Source organism: Lathyrus oleraceus, chromosome 6, assembly GCF_024323335.1.
Source record: "Lathyrus oleraceus cultivar Zhongwan6 chromosome 6, CAAS_Psat_ZW6_1.0, whole genome shotgun sequence".
In the NCBI taxonomy this organism is placed as follows: Eukaryota; Viridiplantae; Streptophyta; class Magnoliopsida; order Fabales; family Fabaceae; genus Lathyrus; species Lathyrus oleraceus.
The window spans coordinates 264983441-264997124 of record NC_066584.1 but is presented as its reverse complement, the minus strand read 5'-3'; the positions used below and the strand labels follow the sequence as shown (position 1 = coordinate 264997124).

The following is a 13684-nucleotide window of genomic DNA, read 5'->3' as shown; positions in this document are numbered from 1 at the left end:
ATGATTTGAAAATAACTTATGACACTTTTATAACATTCTATGTAGTATTTTCATGATGGATCAATCTAATATAAATATTACTTATAATATTCATACTTATAAAAAAGACATCTATCCACGTAATAGTTTTAAATCTTTAATATAATCTCATTTTATAATAAAGTGTAACTATGAATACTTTTAAAAATAATGTATATATTTAATAGGATCTTATTATTAAATCACATTTAATATTTTATTAAACGGATTAACTATTATTACATAGACTTTATTATTTTGGATAAATCTATGATTGTGCCCTCACAGACCTTCAAATCTTGCATGTGCCTTCTTAATCCCAGGAAGACACTGTACGATTGAACTTTCTTCTTTTAAACCTGTAAGCGACACAGAACATGTATGTCAATTTAGTGTTAAATTTTAACTTTGTAACTTCAATATTTATTTATATTTATATATTAATGTTCACCTTAGAAAATATAAGATAGCACAAAAATATCATGAAAATAAAGCCATAGAGTGAGTCACGTCCTCTTCACATCAATCTGTGCCACGTACATCAAAGGTGGCACACCAAATACTCTTCTTGTCTCTCGTGTATGTGTGCAAATTATTGAAGTTTGAAGTTTGAAGTTTGAAGATGAACCCTCATAGTCTTTTAGCTTCAGCATCCATAAACATAGGATTAGCTTTGATAACACTATCACTCTTCTCCATCCTCAAGAAGCAACCTTCTCTTGCTTCCATCTACTATGCTCACCGTCTCTCACACTATCACCACATCCCTTTTGACTCTTCCTTCCACCGTTTCCTTCCTTCCATATCTTGGATTTCTCAAGCTTTCCATCTCACTGAAGATCATATCCTTCAATCTCATGGACTTGACGCTCTTGTCATCATCAGGCTCTTTAAATTTGGGTTTCTTAACTCTCACTAGTCACTCCCACTCTTATATACTGTTTTTATTTATAGTTTAATATTTTGTTCATTTATTTTTTGTTTTCAATGTGTAGCATTAAGTTTTTTGCAGTGTGTTCTCTTGTTGGATTGGTGATACTTCTCCCTATTAATTATGATGGTGTCAAGGAAGTTAGAGATAAGAGTTACTCTACTATGGATTCTTTTACTATATCCAATGTACCAAGAGGTTCTAGAAGGTTAGCTTTAGTTATTTTCCATATCTAAAACCCTAGTTTTTCTAGCTTTACTTTGGACACATAGCATTCAAACTCATCTATATGGTTTCATGATTTTCTAACAGGCTTTGGGTGCATTTTGCATGCTTGTGTTTTATATCTTTCTATGGAATGTACCTACTTTATAAGGTGAAGTTTTCAGTTATTTTTATATTTAGTGGCATTTTTTACTTTTTTTTGCTAACAAAAGAGAAACGTTGGAATAGATATGTTGCTATGTGAATTCATTATTCATGCACATTTCATCTCCAGGAATACAAAGAAATTTCGATTCGAAGGATGCAGCAGCTTCAGAGTTTAAACCGTAGACCTGACCGATTTACTGTCGTAGTTCGTGAAATTCCATTATGCCTTCAACACAAGGCTTATGATTGCTGTGTTGATCATTTTTTCGCTAAACACTATCCAAACACTTACTATTCCTATCAAATGGTGTACAACACTGAAGATCTTGATGAGTTAATGGTAGGGGCCTTATTTCAAAGGACACAAACTCGGTTTGAGTCTTTCTCTAGTGTGTAATGGATAGGAACTTATTTTACATGTAGGACCAGACAAAGTCTCTAGAAAGAAAAATAGAGGACTTGAAAGAGACTTCCATGGCAAGGAAACATAAGAATAAGATATTCGTCGTGGATTTTTCACAACTACAGACTTCAAAACTAGGTTTGCTTGAGGAAAAGCTTCATGCACTTTGTCACAAGATTCACCAGTTACAGTGCAAAGACATGCTCAAGAAAAAGGTAACAGTTTATGTTTAACGCAGAAGTTTCTGCAACTGCATCGCAACGCAGAAAAATTGATTATAAAATCTGAAAACAAAGAATCTTGATCTGTGTTAGGAGTTGCCTGTCGCTTTTGTTACATTCAAGTCGCGTTCTGCTGCACTAGTTGCATCTCAGTTGCAACAGCATTCACATCCACTTCTATGGGTGACTGAACTTGCACCGGAACCAAGGGATGTTTCATGGAGGAGTTTGAGAGTATCATACAGAGTTGTACCACTTTATAGACTCGGTGTTGTCATTGCAGCGTTGCTACTAACAGTTTTCTTTGCGATACCTGTTACAGCAGTTCAAGGAATAGCCAAATATGAAAAATTGAAGAAATGGTTTCCCCCAGCAATGGCTGTGCAGTTTATGTGAGATTCTTACACTCTAGCTCTTTAGATGATGAAGAATTTTGTGAGCATTTTCCTAGATATATAAAGCATAGAAGTAAAATTTGTTTTCTTATCTTAAACTAACATGCTGCATATTGTTGATTCTTTAGACCAGGACTAAGCTCTATAGTGACAGGATATCTTCCAAGTGTTGTACTAAAAGGATTTATATACGTGGTGCCATTTGCAATGTTTGCTATGGCTAAAGTAGCCGGATGTGTTGCCAAAAGTAAGGAAGAGATCAAAGCCTGCAACATGGTTTTCTACTTCCTGGTCGGAAATGTGTTCGTTGTGAGCGTGTTATCCGGATCTCTTCTTGATATAATCGGAAAATTTATCAGCCATCCTAAAATTATTCCAAGTGAGCTCGCCACAGCAGTCTCTGCCCAAGTATGTTTCCGTTTCTGTTTTTATTTCTGTTTTATGTCCAATTGGTATCATGTGCACATGCATACCAAATCATAACTGATTAAAATATCAACTTGTCAAGTCTTGATTTATAAAGAGCCGAATATCTTAAAACTTAGCTTAGCTTAACTCAAACCGGCAAAACTGGTTTGTAAATCGACTTATAAACCCATTTCCAAGTCATAGTTCTTTCATTGGAGAACTCTTAACACACTCTTTTACATCTAGAGTGTGACCACCATTTTAGCGACTTCTATACTTTTTTCTGCAGGCCGATTTCTTAGTGACATACATATTGACAGATGGACTATCAGGGTTTTCTTTGGAAGTTCTCCAACCTGGCTTATTGATTTGGGATATTTTGAAGTCTTGTACTCTTGGCTCTCAAAGAGAGAAGAGTCCTTATCTTTATTCATTACCTTACTTTAGAATTATCCCTTTTGTTTCACTGTCAATACTAATTGGCTTAGTGTATGCAGTAGTGGCGCCATTGTTGCTCCCATTTCTTATTGTGTACTTCTCTCTAGGCTATGTTGTCTATATCAACCAGGTAACTTGATGGCATTGGCATTACCTAAGTTTGTTTGCTTTGAAAGTTGTCTTAAGCGGTACAAAAACATAATTTTGCAGATTCAAGATGTGTATGAAACTACTTACGAAACATGCGGACAATATTGGCCGCACATTCATGGCTACATTCTCCTTGCAATCATTCTCATGCAGATTACTATGATTGGTTTATTTGGACTCAAGTTAAAACCAGCTGCTTCCATATCAACCATACCATTACTTTTGTTCACACTGATGTTTAATGAGTACTGCAAGATGCGCTTTCTCCCTTACTTTCACCATCATTCTCTCAAGGTACACTTTATCGATTTTATCTTATTATGTCCACATCAGTTAGCATTTATGCAGCAATTTGTTATACCTAACAGAATTGATGTATAAATTATCGGCTAGGATGCAGCTGAAAATGATGAACTTGATGAAAAGTGTGATCAATTGGACTCGGTGTTCTATGAGAATACAATCAATGCCTATTGTCCACCGAGTTTACGACCGGTGTGTTTTGCAGCATCAGAGTCGAGCTCAACACCATTAGTTTCTTCATGATCTTCCCTTTTGTTCTTATTTCATTGATTCTTTTAAAGTAATCAATTAAGGTGTATACGGAAATAAAGTTTGTCAAAATTTAGAACCCAAGAATTATTCCCATATAGGTTTATATCATTCTGTCTTTGGTCCATAAATAGATGAGCTATGCTGCATTTTACATAAGGTATAACAGCTTAATTTCAAATCATTATAGCTCATCATGAATTGCAGTCATGTAATATAATTGTGTTCATCAAATCTTTCAAAAGTACGCAGAAATGCCAAACATTTATAAAATTGCCGATAAGAAATTAAGGGTTTCAATAATTTTTTCTAAGAATTTTTGGATTTTTTAAAAATCCATAAAGTTGTTACCTGACATTTGAAAAAAAAATCAGAAGTTCCGAAAATTTGAAAAGTTCAGTAGGCAAATTTTTTAAAAATATTTTTCTATCTTTAACACAGATAAAACATACATAAGGCATAAGGCAAAAGTGTTATCATATCAATTATCCCTAACTGGAATTCCTAACTATTTCTTTCTAATGCCTCGTACGTTCCATATATATTGATTTCTATTCTCTCGCCACTTCACTATAATTTTGTTTGGATTTCAACTTCACATGCACGCAATGATTGTTGTTAACAAAACCAATTGAAATTATTTTGTGTCTACTTGAATCTATGTACGAAGCTATCACTAATAGAAAGAATGTGATTAAGATTTATGGACATGAGAAGCAATATGGTAATCCATATCATGAATCAACGTACACTTCTGCACACCTAACTTTTGTCAATGTGTCATAGAACAAATTGAAATATAGTTGATAGTGTTGATAAACTTCAGTATCTAAATGCATCCAAATTAAAGGTCATGACTCTTCGGCCATCCGAGTAAAGCTGCAATTTCCCAAAAATCACAATTTTCATCATCTCCCACATCAACAATATCATTAATATACTGATGCAAAAAACAGGAAATTGAGACAAATATTTTAGTTTTGAAGACATGCTACACGATTGACTTTCAATTAGTTTTGTACATGATCTCTTCATACTCTGACTTCTCTACGACCCTTCAACATACTCCTATTGTGAAGGATCACGATGCACATCACTCTCTTAACCCTTTTTACTCTTCTTATTTCTCTTCCTTGGTTTGTACTTAACTAGAGGTGGACACATGAAAGTTGTGGATGGATGTGTTAGTTCTCGCACTTTCTTCTTCATCACCATCTGACCTACAATATCCAGTGTACCGAAATACTTCTTCAGCTTTTCACACTCTTCTTCTAAATCGAATTGTGCCCCATTATCTTCTTTAGTGATCGCATGTTCTTTAATGATTGTTTTTCCAAAATACATTTATTGAGTCTAACGGAATAGACTCTCATTGTATTTGATACCCTGCAAGTTCACACACAAGGTAACTCATGGGTTGTTTTAATGAATCAACCGCATGTTGTTTTGTCACAATCAAAAGATATCAACAATAATATTGGAAGAGTTCTTGTTTCTTGTCCAGAACATGTATTTATCTTCATGAATAAGACTCAATAGATGTTGCATCTCAATCAATGAATCTCTCTTGCTCGCATTGTATGTAAACCTAGCGTTATAGACCTAAGTAATGCTCGTTAGGTTTTCTAGATATCTATCTTTCAAAGCAACAATTATGCATCTGGATGCCATATTGTATTTGGTCATGTCATTCACAAACTTTCTTTCATGATCTTTTAAACGATCTAATACATCATTCCCATAAGTCCTTAGCTAGCATATGATTGTAAAAATCACACCTTCCAGCCACTTTCACTCTGCACATATCTCATCATAAATGGATATTTCACTTTCATGGTATAATTTCTTGTAACCACATCCTTTTTCTTTTAATTTCCTCATCTCTCACAATCCATAATCAATTTATCTTTCCTCCTTATCATCCCATTTGTGGTATCAAAATGAATAGTAACAAAAACAATACATATTGTTTACCAACGGACTACACTCATACCAAAATGTCAGCCCGAGACGGAAATATCTGACATTACAACATATATAAAATAAATGATCAATGTATGAGATATCAAAAATAAGGATCGGACAATTATATAAAAGAAAACATTTATGTAAAATATATTGTATCATTGATGAAACTGAGTAAAATCCATTTGAGAACCATCAGAAACAAGACCGCACAATTAAAGCATATTGAACTGCCAGATTTTTTTGCCAATGCAAAAAATCTAGTATAGCAGACTTTCCAAAATATCTAGTATTCAACACGTTTTCCAGATTTTTTAAAATCTCAGGTAAAACACTTTATAAATTTCGGGCTTTTTGAAAAAATCGATAAAAATAAAAAAGATTTTGGATGTTTCCCAAGAATACGCAAAAATTCTATATATTTTTGAATTTTTCAAAAAAAAATCGGCAACACTTTTAAGAATTTTCAGTTTTTTAGAAAAGATCCGGTAAAACTACTTTAAAATTCTGAGTATTTGCCAAAAAATCGGTCAAACTTCAACGTATTTCCGGATATTTGGAAAAAATCTGATAAAACATCATATCGGGTTTTTAAATGCCCGATAAGAATGCATAAAAACCCAACTTCGTCGAACTTTTTATTTCAGATATTTTTTTCTACCAGGTTTTTATAGAAAGAATATTTTACTACTACATGAAAATTTTGAGGTAAAATATTAAGAAGGATAAATTTGTCAGTATGAAAAAATATGGGGGTGTTAGTTACAATTTGGGGGGTGGCAAGAAGATTCCCTGTGGATTTGGGAGGGAGCGATTTGAAGGTGTCCCAACACCTCCTTTTCAAAAGTGGCCAAGGGAAGTCAGACACCCAATATTTGAAAAATACAATCATAGAAAGGAATAGAGCATCCAACAAACTTGCTACATATCCTTTTATCAATAGGAATGTGACCAATCAGATAATGATCCCACCTCAAAGGTAAACTTCTCCACAACTGTTGGAAATCCCCCAAAATCTATGGAGAATTTCAATCAATCTTGATGAACAAAATTGTTATTACCCACACAATAGCAATGAAAAGAGAAGAATAATGGAGAAAGAAAGAGTGTAAAGAACGATGAAGGAGAAGAGTAATAGAATTCTACAGAGTTTCTCTTTGTCTAGAAACTGTGGAAAAACTTCTTATTCACTTTGCAAATGTAAAATATTATGAATACAATGTTATGAATACTCTATTCACCTCATTACAAAAATAAGGGTTACTCCCTCTATTTATAGATTTAGGTTAACTTGGACCTCAAGCCAAAACCCAAAACTATAACACCCAAAATAACTAACACTACTAAAATAGGCCTAAGTCGAAATTATGTATAATGCAACATGCTTCGACACTTCGACACACTAGAACAACTCAACACACTAGGTGGTTCGACACTTCCTTGTTCTGTCGAGCAACCTGCTTCGACACAAGGAATTACAATTCAACACACCACCTAATTCATTGTATCTAAGCTATCTACATTCATCATAGCTCTTAGTCTTCTGAATACTTCGACCTGCACTCCCTTCGTCATGATGTCTGCAATCTGATTCTCAATTCAGCAGTGTTTCACATTCATCTTCTCATCTGCTACCTTCTCTCGAAGATAATGGAACCTCATCTCGATGTGCTTGCTTCGACCATGTGCTATCGGATTCTTCGCCAGATTGATAGCTGACATGTTGTCGATCTTCATGGTAATTGCTCCATGACTCTTCATTGTTATCTCTTCGACCAGATTCACCATCCATGTTTCTTGACATGCACAAAGAGAAGCAACTATATATTTTGCTTCTCACAACGATAATGCCACTACTGGTTCCTTTCTCGAACTCCAAGCAACTGGTGCACCACCTAGCATAAACACATAGCCAACTATGGATTTTCGATCCTCAGCATCACTACACCAACTTGAGTCGGTGTATCCCATTAATTTGCATTCTTTTCCTTCATAAGATACAGGAAATAAAATTCCATAGTCGAGAGTTCCTTTCAGATACCTTAGTATCCTCTTCGCCGCTGCTAGATGTGATACCTTTGGCTTCTGCATGAACCTACTCACCTTACCTACATTGTATGCTAAATCAGGCCTTGTGTGGCAAAGGTATCGAAGTGACCCAATAAGTCTTCTATATTGGGTTGGGTCGTCACCATCTTCATCTAAATCTTTCGACAGTTATAATCTGGGCTCAGTTGGAGTCGAAGTTGGGTTGCAATCTTGCATGTCAAATCTCTTGAGTATTTCTCCTACATATCTTCTTTGGTACATCATCAAACCTCTACCACTCTTGTAGAATTCGATGCGAAGGAAATATGAAATATCACCCAGATTTGACATTTCGAATTCCTTGTTGAGATCACCTTTGAAGTCTTCAATCTCCTTCTTGCAGCTACTTGTTATCAACAGGTCATCGACATAGAGGCATAGTATAAGCAATTCACTCTTGCTTCTTCTTACATATACTCCATATTCACTTGTGCACTTCACAAATTCCTTCTCCCTTAGAAAGTCATATATATATATATATTCTTATTCCAAGCTCTTTGAGCTTGTTTAAGTCCGTACATGGATTTATGCAACCCGTACACCTTTCTTTCTTCGCCTTGTTTCACAAACCCAGCTGATTGTGAAACATAAATCTCTTCTTCTAAGGGGCCATTCAGGAATGCACATTTCACATCCATCTGACACATCTGCCAGTTGTTCATGTTTGCTAGACCAACAATCAACCTGATTGTTTCGATCCTATCATCAGGTGCAAAAACTTCATCAAAATCGATTCCTTCTTTCTGAAGAAATCCTTTCACCACAAGTCTCACCTTGTGTCGAGTCACTTCTCCTTTGGGATTCAACTTCACCTTGTATACCCACTTCACATCGATTGCCTGGGGTAATTCGATAAGTGACCAAGTGTTGTTGACTTCGATTGACTTCAGCTCTTCATCCATTGCTTTCATCCACTTCGAATCTTTCAATGCCTCAACTGCATTGACAGGTTCGACATTTGCGTAAAAAGCATAATGTACCAGCTCACCTTATTCACTTACCACATCATCTGATGTAATCACACATTCTTGCAACCTTGCAAGCATGTGTCTTGTTTTCTGAGGTTCGCTTGGGCCTGCTTCACCTTTGACTTCTTCCCGTCGAACTTCTCTTTCGACATCACTAGCTGGTTCGTCACAAAATATTCTCACTGAATCTTTCTTGACATTCTCAGACCAATCTCATTCTCTAAGCTCATTTATGATCACGTCCCTACTGATCACCACTTACTTATTCACTGGGTCGAACAATTTGTATCCTCTAATCGAAGATATCCTATCAGGATCATCTGATTCGACTTGTCATCATGTTTTCTTCTCAATTGATCTGGAACGTGTCTACATGTTACAGATCCAAACACCTTCAGACGACTCCAGCTAGGTTTGACACCAGACCAACATTCTTCTGGCATGATTCCTTCTAACTTCTTCGTCGGACATCTGTTCAGGATATATGTCGCAGTCGACACAGCTTCTCCCCATAATTCTTTGGATAAATGCTTGCCTTTCAACATACTTCTAACAATATTCATAACAATCTTTTCTTCCTTTCCGCGACTCCATTCTGCTGTAGAGTGTAGGGTGGCACCACCTCATGCATAATCCCTTCTTTCACACATAATGCGTCGAAGTCTTTCAACACATATTCTCCACCACCATCAGTTCCCAAAATCCCGATCTTTCGACCGCTCTGTCTTTCGACCATAGATTTAAACTTGGCAAATACCTCAATCACTTCACTTTTCTTCTTGATCAGGTAAGACCATAATTTTTGACTGAAATCATCTATGAATGTAACAAAGTATTTGTTACCTCCAATCGAATCCACCCGGAGAGGACCACATGCATCAGAGTATATGACTTCAAGAGTTGCCTTCGACCTACTTCCTGCATCCTTACTGAAACTGTTCTTATGCTGCTTCTCCTGCACACATTCTTCATACACTTCATTTGGAATGTCAATTTCTGGTAATCCTGAAACCATATTTTTTCTCTTCAAATATATGATGTCTTTGAAATTGAGATGGCCAAGTCTATAATGCCATATCCATTCATCTCTGTTGGTTATTGTTGCAAGGCACTTATGCTCCATCACATTAAGCTCAATCTTGAAGGTTCTATTCTGAGACATTTGAGCATTCAAGACCAACCTTCCATTTGAGTCGAGAACTCTCATCATCTTGTCTTTAATCGACACCTTGTAGTTCTTTTCGACCAACTGCCATATGCTTAGAAAATTACTCTTCATGCCTGGTATGTACAAAACATTTGAAATTACTGACCTCTTGCCATATTTCCTCATAATCAAAACATCACCACCACCTTCAACTGCTAGAGTGTTGTCATTTGCAAATTTCACCATGTTCTTCTTTGAGGGCTTTATGTTTACAAATCAATCTTTTCTTCCAGACATGTGTGATGAGCATCCTGAGTCCAAGTACCACTTGTCCTTGAACCTCTCTTCTTCTCTTGTTGTAACCATCAACAACGTCTCTTCTTCTTCGTGTTTCTCCTGCTTTGCATAAGTTTCTTGATTCTTCTGCTTTTCTGGACAATCACTAGAATAATGACCATACCTTTGACAATTATAACACTGAATGTGACTATTGTCTGGCTTTTGACCACCACCTCTTCCTCTACCTGCAACACCACCTCTTTGGTTGCTTTGGTTCCAGGATTTTTTCTGATTCGACCAGTTTCCTTCTTGCTGATTTCGACCAGTCGAATTGTTGTGACCTCCTCTGCCTTTGTTGCCATTCCAGCTACCTTTGCCTTTTCTTTTTTTTGTTGATTGATCCTGCAAAGCCATATCACTCTTTGACTTTCCTGCAGCTCTTTCAACCATTCTTTGTTAATGAGATTCAAGCGTTCCTTGAAGCTCTTCCTTTGTCAATTTTGAAAAATCTTTCGATTCTTCTATGACTACTATCACGTGATTGAACTTTGGAGCCAACGACCTCAAGATCTTTCCAACAATAGATCTTGATGTCAACACTTCTCCACATACCTTCATTTGATTCATTAGTTTCGTAACCTTGGTGAAAAAATCAGTTATGTTTTCATAGTCTTCCATCTGAAGTAATTCATACGTTCTTTTGTGAGTTTGTAATCTCACCTCTTTCACCTTCTTCGCGCCTCCAAACAATTTCTCCAGGATTTCCCATACTTCTTTCGCTGACTCTGCATCATTAACCTTTTCAAAGTTATCTACATCAACACATTGATGGATTATAAAGAGAGCTTTATAATCTTTCTTCTTCAATTCTTTATGTGCAACCTTTTCTTGACCCGTCGCGGTTTCTGTAAGCGTTGCTACTCCTTCCTTCACAAGGTCCCAAAGATCTTGATAACAGAACATAACATTTATCTGCTTTCACCAATTCTCATAATTTTTGTTCTTGAGAATCAGAAGATTTGCTGGAAAATGCATGTTTGGGTGATTCGTTGCCATAGTCATTTTCTTCCCACGAATCGATTGAACCGGAGCTCTGATACCAGATGTTGGAAATCCCCCAAAACCTATGGAGAATTTCAATCAATCTTGATGAACAAGATTGTTATTATCCACACAATAGTAATGAAAAGAGAAGAACAATGGAGAAAGAAAGAGTGTAAAGAACGATGAAGGAGAAGACTAATAAAATTCTGCAGAGTTTCTCTCTGCCCACAAACTGTGGAAAACTTCTTATTCACTTTGCAACTGTAAAATACTGTGAATACAATGTTATGAATACTCTATTCACCTCATTACAAAAATAAGGGTTACTCACTCTATTTATAGATTTAGGTTAACTTGGACCTCAAGCCAAAGCCCAAAACTATAAAAGCCCAAAATGACTAATATTACTAAAATAGGCCTAAGTCGAAATTCTGTGTGATGCAACATGCTTCGACACTTCGACACAGTAACACAACTCAACACACTAGGTGATTCGACACTTCCTTGTTCTGTCGAGCAACCTGCTTCGACACAAGGAATTACAATTCAACAACAACAACCTTCTTCAGCGCATATATAGTTATCACATGTGTGATTCAAGATAAGTTTTTCTGATATTCACTTTTTCCTATACTCATCTTGGACTCTGAACTAACTTGGACATTAGAATGCTAACATTGTAGGTTCACCTTGCGCCATCAAACGAGAGATTGTCATTGCTGATTCCAGAGTTATATATCATCAATCAACACCAATTCTGATTTCATAACAAAGCAAATTCAATTTAATGTATTTTTAATCGAGTTTTGATATTCGAATTATAAATTGTAATTTTTTAATTAATATTAATATTACTAAAACATTATAAAATAATAAGTTTGATATTATATGTTAAAGTAGACTAATAAAGAACATTAAAAAAGTTACAATCCAAAGTTTTTTAGTATAAAAAAATAGTTAATGATTAATGTAATATATCTTACAAACAAAAATACTAAATATTACGTTACGTTAAGTGTGAGTTGGAGTCTTACATTAATTACAAATGTGGAGATTTGAATATTTATAAGTGAAAAAATCTAGATATCTATCACTTTAAGATTTTTGATAAAAATTTTAGTGAATATGTAATGTCTTTTTCATTTGTGTTTATTCTTAGCCCAATTGATGCTAATCCTAATGACCTAAATTTTTTTAAAAATTGATATTTTTAATTATATGATAATGCGTTTTAGTTTAGACTATTTTAAGTTTTTAATGGATTGGGTAATGAGATTGTATTGTTTGATAGGATAAATTATAACTCTCAATTGACTTTTACTTTAATAAGGAGTGAATGACCCACTAAGATCAAGAAAATTCCAACCACTAAATTGTTTTTGCTTGGATTAAGTGTGATGTGAAAACTTGTTCTATATAATTATCTTGATAAGAAAAGACTGAAAAATATAATAGGATACATTCATTAAGTTATTCTTATTCTAAATAGGAATGGATAAACAAGAAATTCGAGAAAATTCAGGTTTAACAAATAATTAGATTTTTAAAGTCACTACTTTTATTATAAGGAGATTGTGTGATGTTCAATCGGAGAAATTTTAATATTGTGCAATTTATAACTGTGACTCTTATTTGACGTGAATGAATGTTTGCAATTTATATTGTGCATTGTTTCTTCTACGGTTTGTAACATGATGACCAACACTTTTGTAATGAATGCAACATTTATATCTTACTTTATAGTCTTTTCCATTTTCTAATAAAGATTTCTTTAACTCATAATCCGAAATATACAACACCTCATAACTAATAATTTAGGCTTAAACAAATGAAAAGAAGTCCTTAAAATTTAGAGCGCAATTTCCTTCGATAAGACCCACAATGTTGTAGTGCTTCTACTTCCGCGCTCTGCTCATATGTACCACAATGCTGCAACATCCTTCAACATTTTACTAATTTCTAAGTACAAGATACTACATGCTTGAACACAACCAAAATTTAGTATAATTTCACCTATAAAGTTCTAAGTTCTGAAATTGAATTATAAAATATATTTAACTGATTTAACTTATTATTATAGGAGAATAAGACATTGTATCAACTCAAGAATCACTTAAAATAAAATATTTTTAATAGTAAATTAACAAATATAAAAGTAGGTAGAAAACCATCGGAATATATAAGATAGATTATCACATCACACAAAATGTATCATAATCCTCATATTGATAAAGAGAAAAAAAATACACACAAACTAAAGTCAAAGAAGCGCAAAAAAAACTAGAAAAACACACATTAAAAAAAA

General features: G+C 34.7%; 1 protein-coding gene across 2 annotated transcripts; it reads left to right on the top strand.

Moving 5' to 3' along the window:
* The first annotated feature begins 595 nt into the window (after positions 1-595).
* LOC127096655 (CSC1-like protein At3g54510) lies at positions 596-3999 on the top strand. Of its 2 annotated transcripts, none has more exons than XM_051035203.1 (10): positions 596-918; positions 1014-1157; positions 1262-1325; positions 1449-1661; positions 1745-1939; positions 2039-2337; positions 2469-2748; positions 3038-3316; positions 3397-3630; positions 3737-3999. In XM_051035203.1, exons 1-10 carry the CDS (start codon positions 641-643, stop codon positions 3869-3871), a joined length of 2121 nt encoding a protein of 706 aa, XP_050891160.1. In that variant the 5' UTR covers positions 596-640; the 3' UTR covers positions 3872-3999. The 2 variants fall into 2 exon arrangements, with proteins under 2 accessions (XP_050891160.1, XP_050891159.1); XM_051035202.1 differs by having other exon boundaries at positions 597-918; positions 3730-3999.
* The last annotated feature ends 9685 nt before the right edge of the window (positions 4000-13684 follow it).